This window comes from Eulemur rufifrons, chromosome 2 (genome assembly GCF_041146395.1).
Source record: "Eulemur rufifrons isolate Redbay chromosome 2, OSU_ERuf_1, whole genome shotgun sequence".
Taxonomy (NCBI): domain Eukaryota; kingdom Metazoa; phylum Chordata; class Mammalia; order Primates; family Lemuridae; genus Eulemur; species Eulemur rufifrons.
In genome coordinates this window covers 15,183,225-15,199,079 of record NC_090984.1, presented here as the reverse complement: position 1 = coordinate 15,199,079, position 15,855 = coordinate 15,183,225, and the positions used below count along the sequence as shown (strand labels likewise).

At 56.6% G+C, this 15,855-nt stretch overlaps 2 protein-coding genes across 2 annotated transcripts; both read right to left on the bottom strand.

Moving 5' to 3' along the window:
• Positions 1-1,015: 1,015 nt before the first annotated feature.
• On the bottom strand, positions 1,016-6,449 carry LOC138401507 (4-galactosyl-N-acetylglucosaminide 3-alpha-L-fucosyltransferase FUT5-like). Its single transcript, XM_069496996.1, has 2 exons — positions 6,355-6,449; positions 1,016-2,803 (listed from the first exon to the last, which is right to left on the bottom strand). The coding sequence occupies exon 2, from the start codon at positions 2,789-2,791 to the stop codon at positions 1,640-1,642; it is 1,152 nt and encodes a 383-aa protein (XP_069353097.1). The 5' UTR covers positions 2,792-2,803; positions 6,355-6,449; the 3' UTR covers positions 1,016-1,639.
• A 4,308-nt stretch (positions 6,450-10,757) lies between these two features.
• LOC138401500 (3-galactosyl-N-acetylglucosaminide 4-alpha-L-fucosyltransferase FUT3-like) lies at positions 10,758-12,135 on the bottom strand. The gene has a single exon (XM_069496987.1). The coding sequence runs from the start codon at positions 12,133-12,135 to the stop codon at positions 10,984-10,986; it is 1,152 nt and encodes a 383-aa protein (XP_069353088.1). The 3' UTR covers positions 10,758-10,983.
• Positions 12,136-15,855: the final 3,720 nt, after the last annotated feature.

Sequence of the window (15,855 nt, the reverse complement as noted above, 5' to 3'; positions counted from 1 at the left end):
AATCACGGGGCACAGAGACCGCCACCCACATAGGGACTCAGCAGACAAGATCACATGCAGACCCACAACCCAAGTTCGTACACACTCAGTCGCCACCCACACTCGGAACTGTACACTCAGAGAGGGGCGCTCTCAAAGTCACCATTCATCCACAAAGACACACGGAGCCACACCCACTGCCACACCACCACGCGCAGACAGACACTGAGAGTCGAACACGTAGCTGCACACACAGTCCACTTAATCACACCCAAGGACACACCTCCACCCACACAGCCTCGCACCGTCACACAGAGAGAGGGACGCACTCTCAGAGAGTGGTCCCACAATGTCCCACACTCAAAGACACTCTCCCAGGGCCACATATTCTATCTCATGCTCAGAATAACCGTCACACGCGGACACACATGTAGTCACAGCAGTCCTCACATCCCACGTGCACACACAATCGGAATCACCCCGAGGTCACACACACAGTGATGCCTTCATGACAGCCATACACTGACAGTCATACTGAGCGCCCCCGGCTGTGCACACGCCCACGCTGACAGTCACACACGCACCCCGTTGCCCTTCTTCTCAGGGGACCTGCCTTCCTCTGTCCTGCCCCGAGAATCCCACCTGGCACTATGCACTGGGCAGAGAAGGTCCCCTTGTCCCAGCCCTGCTCCACGTTCACCCCCGGACAGCCTGGTGGCCCCCTCTCCACATCCACTGGGTGTTGGTCTCCCCACCCTGCCGGAGCCCACCCCAGGGAGCCGAGCCCACCCCAGGTCCCCAAGGCCCTGAACACCTGCCTTGGGGCCATAGAAAGGTCTAGAGCAGGGTTTTGCCACCTCTGCACATTTGGAGCTGGACCGTTCTCCATGTGGGGGGCTGTGCTGTGCATTGTAGGGTGTCTGGGGTGTCCCTGGCCTCTACCCACAGGATGCCATCAGTCCCCTCCCCCATGTGACAACCAAAAATGTCTCTGCACGTTGCTGAGTGTCCCCTGGGCAGCAGAACTGCCCTGGGGTGACAACCACTCTTCTAGAGTAACGGGGGCGGGGGTGGGGTGGGGCATACATCAGTTTTCCTGGCCGCATCACCATCTGGAAATGGTGACAACACTGTCTGTTTGCACACGTCACGGGCTTTTGCCAACAGCAGCGATCATGAGCAGGTGGGTCAGCTGGAACCACCACCCGGGGGCAGGACCACAGGGAGCCGGTTCCCCAGGGGCCGAGCGCTTCGGTGGGTGAGGTCCCCAGCAGCCACGGTCCCCAGGCAGGTAACAGTCAATGAGGCAAGGTCTCTGGTGGCGGGTCCCCAGCAGATAAGGTCCCCAAGAGCTGAAGTCCCCAGCAGGGGGGTCTCTAGCAGCCAAGGACCACAGCAGGCAAACGTTCGGCAGCTCAAGGTCCCAGCACTGAAGTTCCTGGGAGCAGTGATGCCCAGCATGTGGAGTCCCAGGTAGGTGACATCTCCAGCAACCAAGGACCCAGCAGGGGAGTCCTAAGGCAGGTAAGTCTCCAAGCCGGGGAAGCCACCAACAGGGGAGTCTCGGTAGCCTAGGACCCAGGTAGGTGTGGCCCCAGACAGGTGATGAGCCAGGCAGGTGAGGCCCCAGGTGGGCGCAGCCCCAGCCCAGGAGGTCCCTTCACGTGAACCAGGAGGCCAGGCTGGGCACCGTCTGGTACCTGGACTCCTGCTGCAGCCGCCAGCAGGCCTTGCAGAAAGCCAGCGCCCAGCTGAAGGATCGCGGCCGCAGCGCCTCCCGCCAGCGGAAGTAGCCGAGGTACCGCGCCTGGTCCTTGTCCAGCTCCTGCAGGTAGCGGGCCAGGTCGCGGGGGCTCTGGAAGTCGTCCACGTGGATGAAGGCGTCGGGGGGCAGGAAGCGCTCGTAGTTGTCCCGGCTGGGGCCCAGCACCACGGGCACGGCCCAGGCGTTCATGGCGTTCTTCCACAGCTTCTCCGTGATGTAGTCCCGGTGCTGGGAGTTCTCGAAGGCCAGGTAGAACTTGTACCGGGCCAGCTGCTGCACCATGGTGTTGCTGGGCAGTGGCTTGTGGTTTCTTCCGTACACGTCCACCTTGAGATGCGTCTGCAGCGCCTGGTAGTACCGCACCCTGGCCGAGTCTGGCCTCCAGTTGGACACCACCCAGGCCACCAGCTCGGTCTTGGCCGAGAGGTTGACTGTGGCATGGGCAGGCTGGCCGGGCCACGGCTCGAGCCAGCCGTAGGGCATGAAGATGTCGGAGTCGCTGCGGTAGGACATGGTCAGGTTGAAATGTCCGTCCATGGCTTTCAGGTGCCAGGAGTTGGTGGGTGACTCCATGTTAAGCCAGACCCAGCGCTGCCCTGGTGGCCTCGGGGACGGCGGGAGCTTGGTCGTGGGACTGTACATGACATCCCGGTGATGCACAATGACCCCATCCGCCCGTGGGTACACGCTGCGGTTGGCAGTCAGGTGACAGTCAGCCGCGCCGGGCACCATCTCTGAGCAGCGGGACAGAGACACAGGATGGTTGAAAGGCCACGTCCACAGCAGGATGAGGAGGGGTGGGTGGGCAGGGGACCCCGAGGTGGCCTGGCAGCGGGACCCATTGGTGGACATTGTCCCTGTTGACCCACTGGGAGCCGAGGTGACAGATTCCAATGCAGTGGACTCTGGCCTAGGGGACCCAGTAGGACCATCTTGAGACACCCGCTGGTAGGAGAAGAAGCAAACCGCCACAAGTAGCTGCAACAGCAGCCCCACCTGACAGGGGCGCCAGGGACACTGCCGCTTGGCCGGGCCCGGTGGATCCATGGGTCAGAGTAGCTGGGGAGAGAGGAGATCAGAGACAGTCACTGAGGACAACAGCCCACTCTCCAAAGGTCATGGGCACAAGCTCTGATAGGAGAACTATTATTATTCCCATTTTACAGATGGCAAGACTGAGACCAAGTGATTCAAAGCAAAAAACAGTGAAGCTGGAATTGAACAAAGGGAGCCTGGCCCCGCTTTATCTGAGCTGAGGCTTGAATTCTGCCTAGGAAGGGTACAATGGGATGGGGTTTTGAAGTTTATGCAAGAGCTCACCAGGCAAAGTAAGAGTTGGGGTAAGGGTGTTCCCAGCAGAGGAAACAGCCAGTGTGAACGCCTGGAGTGGAGAGGTACCCGAGCAATTTTCAGGGAGAGCAAAGAAAGTGCTTAGGGCTGCCGGTTTGAACTTGATTTACCTTCACTCTGTGTTTTATAGTCACTCAACAAGCACTCAAAGGCTGCCTCTCTCATTGCTCAGACATTCCCCCTCCTTCCTGGGGGTGGGACAAAGGCTGGGGGAGAGGTGGGGACACACGGGAGAGAGAATGGGCAGACGTGGGACCCCAGGGGAGGCAGCAGGCAGACCAGTCAGTCACGAACTAACGGCAGACTTTTGTTTCACAAAGCCCTGGGCTCAAAATTAGCCTGAGTTAAATAAAACTCACTTGGCAGTCAGTGTGTTAAATTAGGAGCCAGCCCTACTAAGGAACACTACATGGCTGTGACCAATGACTGAAGCCACCATACAGGGACAGATCCACAGAATGGATACAGGTTTTCTGGAACCTGACACTGCTACAGTTCGGGAACCTCTTTAGAAACAGTGGTAAATATTATGAATCCAGATTTATATTGGCAAACAAACCTTTATTTAGGAGGCCCTCAAGGTTAAGTTTTATCTCCTCCATGATAAAAACTTAGCCTGATGAAAACAGGTTCCAAGATATAGATTGGGCTAAACCTGCAATGTCTAATATGGGAGCCACTAGCTCCGTATGGCTACTGACACTTGCCAAGTGGATAATGCAAAGAAGGAACTGAAGTTTTAAATGTTATTCAATTTAAAATTTCAATTTCAAAACCGAGGCCAGGTGTGGTGGCTCACGCCTGTAATCCCAGCACTTTGGTGGGGCTGAGGCAGGAGGATCACTTGACCCCAGGAGTTCGAGGCTGCAGTCAGCTATGATGACACCACTGCACTCCAGCCTGGGTAAGAGACTGAAACCCATTCTCTTAAAAAAGCAAAAACAAAAACAAAAAACTGACCAGCGTTAAAAAGTTGTTTTTTTTTTTCCCACGCTAAACACAATGTTGCTGTTCCAGTAAGAGCTCATTTCACTCTAACCATTGAAAACAGATGTGCTTAAAGTGTTAAATCTACATGGGATTCCCAAGATTTAGCAGGAAAGAATGAATGTGTCAGGCAGCTGATTAATAATTTCCTACATTGGTTACATGTTGCCATAATGCTTTAGATGTATTGGGTGAAATAAAATACATTGTTAAAATTGAATTTACCAGGATCTTTTTATTTTTTTCAATGTGGCTGCTAGAAAATTTTATTATTTTATATATATTTTTCACACTAGCAGCTTTTTATTGTGGAACAAAACGAATCTGTCTCCTGGAGTGGAGAGAGACAGACTCACTGACTCACTGACTCTAAAATTTTAAATTACATATGTGGTGGAAAACAGTTCCGTAGTTAATCAAACAGCTCCAGAGACCCACCACATCTCCCAGAAATTCCTCTCCAAGGGAAATGCCCAAAATAACTAAAAGCAAGGACTGACTCTAACAGATACTCCTACCCCCAGGGTCACAGCGGCCTGATTCAATTAGCCAACAGGGGAAACAACCCAAGTGGCCATCAGGAAAATAGGTAAACACAACGTGGCCCACCCACACAATGGAATATCACTCAGCCATGAAAAGGGACAAGGTCTTGACACAGGGCACAGCGTGGATGGACCTTGAGGACATCGTGCTCAGTGAGCAAAGCCAGACACAGAAGGACAAATCCTGTGTGACTCCACTTCTGTGAAATACCTAGAACAGGAAGTTCAGAGAGATGCAAAGTGGATGAGAGAGTGCTGGGGGCTGGAGGCAGAGGGACAGTGGGCAGTTTTTGCTTCATAGCTGCAGAGTCTCAGTGTGGGGTGATGAAAAGTTTTGGAAACAGGAGTGTTGAGTGCACGACATTTGTGAACAGACAAACTGCCACTGAACTGCACCTCAAAACTGGCGAATATTACGTGGTGTATGTTTTTACGGCAGTGCAAGAAATAATGTGCTGCACCCAAACCACTGCCTGGTGTACCTCCGTGTGCACATTGTATGGAATGTGAGTGTTTCAATGAAGCTGTTTGAAAATGACAGCCTGGTGGCCTGCTCTCTGCACTGGGCACAGCCAGTCCAAATCACACAGCAGGTGACTACAGGGTGATACAAAGGAAGTGGGACGCCCAACTGCAAGCTCACGCCGAGGTCCTGTCAAGAGACTTCGAAAACAGGCCCTCGGGGAGACTGTCCCAGCCAGGAGTGGGAAGGCGGGTGGACTTTGACCAATCACTGCTTTGTACCGTTGGGCGCCCACGTGCAAAGGTTACTATTTATAAATCCAATTTATTAAATGTGATATCACATGGCCCCTGGTTTTATGGCCATCCCTCCTAGGAGACACTGAAGTGACCATAGGGACGGGGGACAACCGGGGATGGGAGGTCAGGGCTACCATCCCACCCAAGTTGAACCCAAGATATTTTTCCTAGAAAAGGATTCACAAATGCCAGGAAACAAAACAACAACAACAAAACAGGTCGGGTGCGGTGGCTCACACCTATAATCCCAACAGTTTGGGAGGCCAAGGTGGGAAGATCCCTTGAGCCCAGGGGTTTCGAGACCAGCCTGGGCACCATAGCGAGACCCCCAGCTCTACGAAAAATAAAAAAATTAGCCAGTCACGGTGGCTGCACCTGTGGTCCCAGCTACTCAGGAGGCTGAGGCGGGAGGATCGCTTGAGCCCAGGAGCTGGAGGCTGCAGGGAGCTGTGATGACACCACTGTACTCCAGCCCGGGCGACAGAGTGAGACCCTGTCTCCAAAAATAAATAAATGAACAAAAATCTGCATCCTAGGTCCTCTTTTCCCACTGCGCAAGGCAGGGGCAGACACTCTCCAGGCCAGGAGGGGTGAGGAGATCCGGGCCACTCACGGATCCCAGAGGAGGAGGGGCCCCTGACCCAGAAAGTTGGCAGCAAGAGAGACCAGCGCCCAGTTCCTTCTGATTAGGCAAATAAACCAGAACCTCCCATACCCTGGGCCACCCCAATCCACGAGGCACTTAGGAAGAGCCCTGCCCGTGCCTAGGGGCTGCTGGCCAAGTTCCAGAACATTCCACGGCCTGCGGACCCTCCAGCCTGGGTTCTTGCCAGGCCCAGCTACAGCCCAAACCCCAGCAGACAGGGTGGGGGGCAGAGGAGAGGAGCAACTGAGCCAAGAGGCTTTTCCTAGGGGGCTCCCTGTGCATTCTGGGGTGGGAGATAAATGCGCCCCAAGAGGCCTTACCTGGAGAAGGGGGCGTAGCTCGCAGGGGACAGCAGACAGCTCACTGGGATTCTGAGGACCAAGTCCCAGGTGCTTTGCAGGGTGTGGAAGAGGAGAAGAAGGAAGTGTACTTGTCGCTGAAGCTGGGTTTTGTTCAGCCACCACACCTTTCATCAGGTGACCCAGGATGTCCTGTCCGGGAGCCGGCCCATCCTCCGGAAGCAAATCATGGGGCCCCGCTAAGCCCCACCGTGGAACTAGACAGGGTGTGAGGATTTCAAGGCCCAGGTCACGGCTCTGGCTCCACCCGTGGTCTCAGGGCTGTGTGGCTTTGGACATAAGTAAAAAGTCTGACCCAAACCACCGTTTCTCAAAGCAGGTTCCCCGGGAGGCCAGCAGGGGTTCCTTGGTGAGCAGAAAGGGAACAGAAGTTTTCCACCTACCTGTCTTCACCCCCACCACATCCCACCTGCTCATCCCGTCGGTCCATCAGCAAACATTTCTAGAGTGCTCACTGCATACCAGGCTGGGGGAGAATGCAGGGAGCCCGTGGGTGGGTCAGGTAACACATGACCCTCCTCAGAAAAGCAACAATTAAAATTGTACGGTTAACGAGCAATTTTGCGCTTCCTGGAGGTTGAGCTGTGAGCTAAGGCCCCGAGGAAGCTCTCCAGCTAACAGAGGCAGGGAAGCGCATGTCAGGGAGCGGGAACGCCCTGTGCAAAGGCCCTGAGGCAGCAATGGCCCAGGCCCATGGGAGGAATTCAGTAGACCGGGTCCTCCCAAGCAGGAGATCAGGCAGAGCCATCGCACAGGCCAGGCCATGTCCAGCCGTGGTCAGCAACGGGGGGTGAGCACAGGGAAGTAGGGAGCTCTAGGAGGCTACAAGCAGAGGGTTTACCATGTTGCCTTGTGTTCTGAGATGCTCTCTCAGGACACACTGAGGACAGACTAGCAGGGACAGATCGGAGGCAGAGAGTACAAGGAGGAGAGGAGGCTGCCACAGGGGTGCTGGTAAGTGACAAGAGTGATCAGTCTGCATCAGGATAATGGCCGAGGTTCTGGTGTGGTGGCCCGACCAAGCTCCTCCCTGTGACTCAAAACCAGTCCCTTTCCCCGCCCCATCCTGCAGGTTGGCGGAGAAACCCAGGGGTCACCCGGGCTTCCTCAAGTGGAAGTCTGGCTTTGAGAGGACGGTCTAGACCCAGCTAAACCCGACCTGTGTGCAGAGGCTACACCTCAACAGGCTAATCTTTCCAGAACAGGTCCAGCCTGTCCTAGAAATCATTCGCAGGAGGCTGCTTCACGCTGCCTGGAGCTCCACTGTCCGAGTGCCCGGCTGGTGCCAGGCCAGCGGAGGGTCTGGGAGGCAGGCCTGGGCCAGGGGCTGGGGTCCCTCGGGGCAGGGCACTTGCAGGGGGGTTGACCTACATCTACTCGTCTCTCCTGCCTTGGCTGGGCCATCATCTGTGACTAGGTAAAAAAATAATCCCCGGGGCTGACGTGAAAAGTGAAACCCTGAGGCTGGGAGATGTTTGTCCCGTGTCACTTGGAATGTGACACGCACCCAGCTGTCTCCGCTTGTACAGCAGCGCCCTTGCCCCTGCCTCCTGCTCGGTTAATCCCTCGAGATCTGTCGGGGTTCAGGGCAGACACCCCTTTCAATGACTGTCCCTGGATGGAGGGTCCCCCGCCCCCTGAGCCGGACCAGATCCTCCCTCTGGTTCGGACAGCTGCCCACGTGTTCCCGTCAGAGCGCAGGCCACACAGTGTCCCTCCTCTGCAGGCCTGGCAGCCCCGTGAGGACAGAAAAGCTGGAGGAGCAAGAGAGGAGGGAAGAAGGGGTGAGAAACTGCCTGCACTCAAGAATCCAGACTCCGAAAGCAGGTCTGTAGTGGAGGCCACAGGGCTCTGCCGGGGCCACAGGTGTGAGGGCTGGGCAGAGGGAGGCTGGATGACAGGACTGGCCACGGGTGATGGTTCCAGACAGACTCGGTGTTCATCTGACTTCGCTGTGTGACCTGAGGTACTTCCTGACCCTCCCTGGGCGAGGTTCACCAGGCCGAACTCCGTGGGCCTCTCTGGGACAGGGCCAGGCCCGGCGCTCAGAGTGACAAACCACAGGATTGTCCTCCGACAGGCTCTGGACGAGCAGGGACCAGCTTGTGGGGTGCAGGGAGGTCATCTGGGCCCCCTCGCTGGGGTCTCTGCCCTCACTGGATCCCCCAGTGCCTCCCTGGGCCCGGGCTGGGTGGGTGACAGAGCGGCCAGCCCCCTGGAAATTTCCTTCCCCTGGGGCCCCCGGGCTGTGAGCCAAGGGGCGCCGGCAGCTCAGGAGCAGGGAGAAAGAAGGGCCCGCGGGCGGGAGGGGAGCCGTGAACCACCCGTGTGTTGGGGGACAGAGTACCCTGTATCCCCGCCCCCGCCCACTGGGGACCAGCCCTCACCAGCCTGCAGGAAAGCCCTGGCCTGGCCCTGAGGGTCACCGTCTGCCTCCTGTGATGCCAGGCTTGCAGCCAGGTGGTGGGGAGGGGGCCCCAGGTGTGTGGTGTGGGTGGCAGGTGAGTGCTGGGCCCAGCGAGGCGGGCTCAGGCCCGGGGTCCCCCGTGGGCTTGGCAGAGGCCCCCAGACGCCCCCCGGCACCGTGCCCACCACGTGCCCCTCCACCCTCCCGCCCAGGCATCCCACATCTCTGCACGTCCATGGCGCACACGGGGAAACTGAGGCTCTGAGAGTGTCTAGAGTCACCTCCACCCCGACTACCCGGTCTCCCTCGGCATTCTCCAGAGAGTAGCAACATCCCCCAACCCCACAATGTTGCAGAATGTTCTGGAAGTGCTCATTTGCAGTCGGAACCCACCTGCAGCCCCTGCGTTATGGAGCTGGGCTGACAGCAGGGCTCTTCTGACCTCAGAGCTCTTGACCCCAAGAGCTCAGGAGAACGGCCTTTGACCTCTGGCGGCCGAGGGGCCGGGGCTGAGTCACGCCACTTCTCTGGGCCTCGGCCATCAGGTCTGCAGGGTGGAGCCGGCGCCGGCACCCTCTTTGGGAGGCGGAGGTGACCTGGCACGTCACGCCATCCCCCAGGCCACCAGAGGGACTTGGCATTGTCCCCTGCAGGGTGGAACGGTGGGCAGGGGCAGACACCCCCTGGCCTGGGGCCCGGCCCTCTGTGGGCCTCAGTTTCCCTTCCTATATATTTGAAGAACCCGCCTCTCTCTGCGGGTCACTTGGTGCTGTGGCCACAAACACACAGGGCCACACGCCCTAAGTCACACCCAAGGACGCTCCTCTGTCCACACAGCCTTGCACCTGTGACAGTGAGACGGACACTCGTGGGCACGGAGAGCCTGGCACTCTCAGAGGGGCCACCGCAGTGTCCCACAGTCCCAGACACACCCCCTGGGCCACACACTCCCTGTCACCCTAGGAATAAGCAGCACACACGGACACACACACGTAGAGCCGCAGGCGGCTCTCACACCCCACGGGCACACACAGTCAGAATCAGTGTGGCCACACAGCGATGTCTTCGTCACGGCCTCACTGACGGCCAGACCGAGTCCCTGGTGACAGTCACACGCACCCCCTCACCCTCCTTCTCAGGGGACCTGCCCTCCTCTGTCCTGCCCCGAACACCTCGGTCCACACGGCCACGCCGCCTCGCCCCGTGCGCTGGGCAGAGAGGGTCCCGTTGTCCCGGCTCTGCCCCATGTTGACCTCTGGACAGCCTGGCCCCTCTCCACCCTGCTCTCCCCACCGTGCCGGAGCCCACCCCAGGGAGCCGAGCCCACCCCAGGTCCCCAGGGCCCTGAACACCTGCCTTGGGGCCATAGAAAGTTCTAGAGCAGAGTTTTGCCACCTCTGCACATTTGGAGTTGGACCGTTCTCCATGTGGGGGGCTGTGCTGTGCATTGTAGGGTGTCTGGGGTATCCCTGGCCACTACCCACAGGATGCCATCAGTCCCCTCCCCCATGTGACAACCAAAACTGTCTCAGCACATTGCTGAGTGTCCCCTGGGCAGCAGAACTGCCCTGAGGTGACAACCACTCTTCTCGAGTAACGGGGGACACATCGGTTTTACTCCAAGCCTTCCTTTCTGGAAATTGGTCACAACACTGTCTGTCTGCACACGTCACAGGCTGCTACCAACAGCAGCAATGATCACAAGAGGTGGGTCAGCCGGAACCGTCGCCCTGGGCGGGACCCCCGGGAGCCGGTTCCCCAGGGGCCGAGCGCCTTGGTCGGTGAGGTCCCCAGGCAGGTGAGACTCCTGGCAGGTAACATCCCCCGGACAAACTCTCTGGTGCTGGGTCCCCAGCAGATAAGGTCCCCAAGAGCTGAGGTCCCCAGCAGGGGGGTCTCTAGTGGCCAAGGACCACAGCAGGCAAACGTTCGGCAGGTCAAATGTCACAATGCTGAAGTTCCTGGGAGCAGTGATGCCCGGCGTGTGGAGTCCCAGGTAGGTGACATCTCCAGCAACCAAGGACCCAGCAGGGGAGTCCTAAGGCAGGTAAGTCTCTAAGCCGGGGAAGCCCCCAACAGGTGAGTCTCGGTAGCCTAGGACCCAGGTAGGTGTGGCCCCAGACAGGTGATGAGCCAGGCAGGTGAGGCCCCAGGTGGGCGCAGCCCCAGCCCAGGAGGTCCCTTCACGTGAACCAGGAGGCCAGGCTGGGCACCGTCTGGTACCTGGACTCCTGCTGCAGCTGCCAGCAGGCCTTGCAGAAAGCCAGCGCCCAGCTGAAGGATCGCGGCCGCAGCGCCTCCCGCCAGCGGAAGTAGCCGAGGTACCGCGCCTGGTCCTTGTCCAGCTCCTGCAGGTAGCGGGCCAGGTCGCGGGGGCTCTGGAAGTCGTCCACGTGGATGAAGGCGTCGGGGGGCAGGAAGCGCTCGTAGTTGTCCCGGCTGGGGCCCAGCACCACGGGCACGGCCCAGGCGTTCATGGCGTTCTTCCACAGCTTCTCCGTGATGTAGTCCCGGTGCTGGGAGTTCTCGAAGGCCAGGTAGAACTTGTACCGGGCCAGCTGCTGCACCATGGTGTTGCGGGGCAGTGGCTTGTGGTTTCTTCCGTACACGTCCACCTTGAGATGCGTCTGCAGCGCCTGGTAGTACCGCACCCTGGCCGAGTCCGGCCTCCAGTTGGACACCACCCAGGCCACCAGCTCGGTCTTGGCCGAGAGGTTGACCGTGGCATGGGCAGGCTGGCCGGGCCACGGCTCGAGCCAGCCGTAGGGCATGAAGATGTCGGAGTCACTGCGGTAGGACATGGTCAGGTTGAAATGTCCGTCCATGGCTTTCAGGTTCCGGGCGTTGAGTGGAGGCTCCATGTTAAGCCAGACCCAGCGCTGCCCTGGTGGCCTCGGGGACGGCGGGAGCTGAGCCTTTGGTTTGTACATGACATCCCAGTGATGCACGATGACCCCGTCCGCCCGTGGGTACACGCTGCGGTCGGCTGTCAGGTGACAGTCAGCCGCGCCGGGCACCATCTCTGAGCAGCGGGACAGAGACACAGGACGGTTGAAAGGCCACGTCCACAGCAGGATGAGGAGGGGTGGGCGGGCAGGGGACCCCGAGGTGGCCTGGCAGCGGGACCCATTGGTGGACATTGTCCCTGTTGACCCACTGGGAGCCGAGGTGACAGATTCCAATGCAGTGGACCCTGGCCTAGGGGACCCAGTAGGACCATCTTGAGACACCCGCTGGTAGGAGAAGAAGCAAACCGCCACAAGTAGCTGCAACAGCAGCCCCACCCGACAGGGGCGCCAGGGACACTGCCGCTTGGCCCGGCCCGGTGGATCCATGGGTCAGAGTAGCTGGGGAGGGAGGAGATCAGAGACAGTCACTGAGGACAACAGCCCACTCTCCAAAGGTCATGGGCATTTTTTATTCCCATTTTACAGATGACAAGACTGAGACCAAGCCACTCACAGTAAAGCACAGCAGAGCTGGAATTTGAGCAAAGGGCTCTGCTTGTCCTAGAGATACCAGCAGGGGACTGGTCTGGAGGCCCCGAGGGAGCCAGTGGAGGGCCCAAGGCACCCTGGGCGTGAGCACTGGGTCTGGGGACCACGAGAAAGAGGAATCTTCAGGAGAGGTCGAGATGCCACTGCTGGAGGAGGAGGAAGGAAACCCGCGCCACCTCCCCTGGTGCCCGACGTGGGACTCAGAGGCTGGGGTGGATGGTTTTAAATTCTAAACTTAAATTTAAAAACTGAACATGAAAAAAGGTTTTTTTTCTCCCCTACTAAACACAATTTTCGTCTTCTGATAGGAATCCATGTCACTCTAGCCACAGAAGATACAGTGTCCAAATAGACATATGCTTTAGGGGTCAAATACACACTGAGTTGACATGACCTGGTAAGAAACAAAAAATGATTAGTAGCTCATTTATAATTATCTAGGCCGGGCGTGGTGGCTCATGCCAGTAATCCCAGCACTTTGGGGGGCTGAGGCAGGAGGATCACTTGAGCCCAGGAGTTCGAGGCTGCAGTCAGCTATCATGACACCATTGCACTCCAGCCTGGGCAAGAGACTGAAACCCATTCTCTTAAAAAAGCAAAAACAAACAAAAAAAACTGACCACTGTTAAAAAGTTTTTTTTTTTCCCCACGCTAAACACAATGTTGCTGTTCCAGTAAGAGCTCATTTCACTCTAACCATTGAAAACCCATGTGCTTAAAGTGTTAAATCTACATGGGATTCCCAAGATTTAGCAGGAAAAAAGAATGTGTCAGGCAGCTGATTAATAATTTCCTACATTGGTTACATGTTGCCATAATGCTTTGGATGTATTGGGTGAAATAAAATACATTGTTAAAATTGAATTTACCAGGATCTTTTTATTTTTTTTTTAATGTGGCTGCTAGAAAATTTTATTATTTTATTTATTTTTTTCACACTAGCAGCTTTTTATTGTAGAACAAAACGAATCTGTCTCCTGGAGTGGAGAGAGACAGACTCACTGACTCACTGACTCACTGACTCTAAAATTTTAAATTACATATGTGGTGGAAAACAGTTCTGTAGTTAATCAAAAAGCTCCAGAGACCCACCACATCTCCCAGAAATTCCTCTCCAAGGGAAATGCCCCAAATAACTAAAAGCAAGGACTGACTCTAACAGATACTCCTACCCCCAGGGTCACAGCGGCCTGATTCAATTAGCCAACAGGGGAAACAACCCAAGTGGCCATCAGGAAAATAGGTAAACACAACGTGGCCCACCCACACAATGGAATATCACTCAGCCATGAAAAGGGACAAGGCCTTGACACAGGGCACAGCGTGGATGGACCTTGAGGACATCGTGCTCAGTGAGCAAAGCCAGACACAGAAGGACAAATCCTGTGTGACTCCACTTCTGTGAAATACCTAGAACAGGAAGTTCAGAGAGATGCAAAGTGGATGAGAGAGTGCTGGGGGCTGGAGGCAGAGGGACAGTGGGCAGTTTTTGCTTCATAGCTGCAGAGTCTCAGTGTGGGGTGATGAAAAGTTTTGGAAACAGGAGTGTTGAGTGCACGACATTTGTGAACAGACAAACTGCCACTGAACTGCACCTCAAAACTGGCGAATATTACGTGGTGTATGTTTTTACGGCAGTGCAAGAAATAATGTGCTGCACCCAAACCACTGCCTGGTGTACCTCCGTGTGCACATTGTATGGAATGTGAGTGTTTCAATGAAGCTGTTTGAAAATGACAGCCTGGTGGCCTGCTCTCTGCACTGGGCACAGCCAGTCCAAATCACACAGCAGGTGACTACAGGGTGATACAAAGGAAGTGGGACGCCCAACTGCAAGCTCACGCCGAGGTCCTGTCAAGAGACTTCGAAAACAGGCCCTCGGGGAGACTGTCCCAGCCAGGAGTGGGAAGGCGGGTGGACTTTGACCAATCACTGCTTTGTACCGTTGGGTGCCCAGGTGCTAAGGTTACTATTTATAAATCCAATTTATTAAATGTGATATCACATGGCCCCTGGTTTTATGGCCATCCCTCCTAGGAGACACTGAAGTGACCATAAAGACAGGGGACAACCGGGAATGGGAGGTCAGGGCTACCATCCCACCCAAGTTGAACCCAAGATATTTTTCCTAGAAAAGGATTCACAAATGCCAGGAAACAAAACAACAACAACAAAACAGGCCGGGTGCGGTGGCTCACACCTATAATCCCAACAGTTTGGGAGGCCAAGGTGGGAAGATCCCTTGAGCCCAGCGGTTTCGAGACCAGCCTGGGCACCATAGCGAGAACCCCAGCTCTACGAAAAATAAAAAAATTAGCCAGTCACGGTGGCTGCACCTGTGGTCCCAGCTACTCAGGAGGCTGAGGCGGGAGGATCGCTTGAGCCCAGGAGCTGGAGGCTGCAGGGAGCTGTGATGACACCACTGTACTCCAGCCCGGGCAACAGAGTGAGACCCTGTCTCCAAAAATAAATAAATGAACAAAAATCTGCATCCTAGGTCCTCTTTTCCCACTGCGCAAGGCAGGGGCAGACACTCTCCAGGCCAGGAGGGGTGAGGAGATCCGGGCCACTCACGGATCCCAGAGGAGGAGGGGCCCCTGACCCAGAAAGTTGGCAGCAAGAGAGACCAGCGCCCAGTTCCTCCTGATTTGGCAAATAAACCAGAACCTCCCATACCCTGGGCCACCCCAATCCACGAGGCACTTAGGAAGAGCCCTGCCCGTGCCTAGGGGCTGCTGGCCAAGTTCCAGAACATTCCACGGCCTGCGGACCCTCCAGCCTGGGTTCTGTACCGGGCCCAGCTACAGCCCAAACCCCAGCAGACAGGGTGGGGGGCAGAGGAGAGGAGCAACTGAGCCGAGAGGCTTTTCCTAGGGGGCTCCCTGTGCATTCTGGGGTGGGAGATAAATGCGCCCCAAGAGGCCTTACCTGGAGAAGGGGGCGTAGCTCGCAGGGGACAGCAGACAGCTCACTGGGATTCTGAGGACCAAGTCCCAGGTGCTTTGCAGGGTGTGGAAGAGGAGAAGAAGGAAGTGTACTTGTCGCTGAAGCTGGGTTTTGTTCAGCCACCACACCTTTCATCAGGTGACCCAGGATGTCCTGTCCGGGAGCCGGCCCATCCTCCGGAAGCAAATCATGGGGCCCCGCTAAGCCCCACCGTGGAACTAGACAGGGTGTGAGGATTTCAAGGCCCAGGTCACGGCTCTGGCTCCACCCGTGGTCTCAGGGCTGTGTGGCTTTGGACATAAGTAAAAAGTCTGACCCAAACCACCGTTTCTCAAAGCAGGTTCCCCGGGAGGCCAGCAAGGGTTCCTTGGTGAGCAGAAAGGGAACAGAAGTTTTCGACCTACCTGTCTTTACCCTCAGCAGATCCCACCTGCTCGTCCCGTCGGTCCATCAGCAAACATTTCTAGAGTGCTCACTGCATACCAGGCTGGGGGAGAATGCAGGGAGCCCGTGGGTGGGTCAGGTAACACATGACCCTCCTCAGAAAAGCAACAATTAAAATTGTACGGTTAACGAGCAATTTTGCGCTTCCTGGAGGTTGAGCTATGAGCT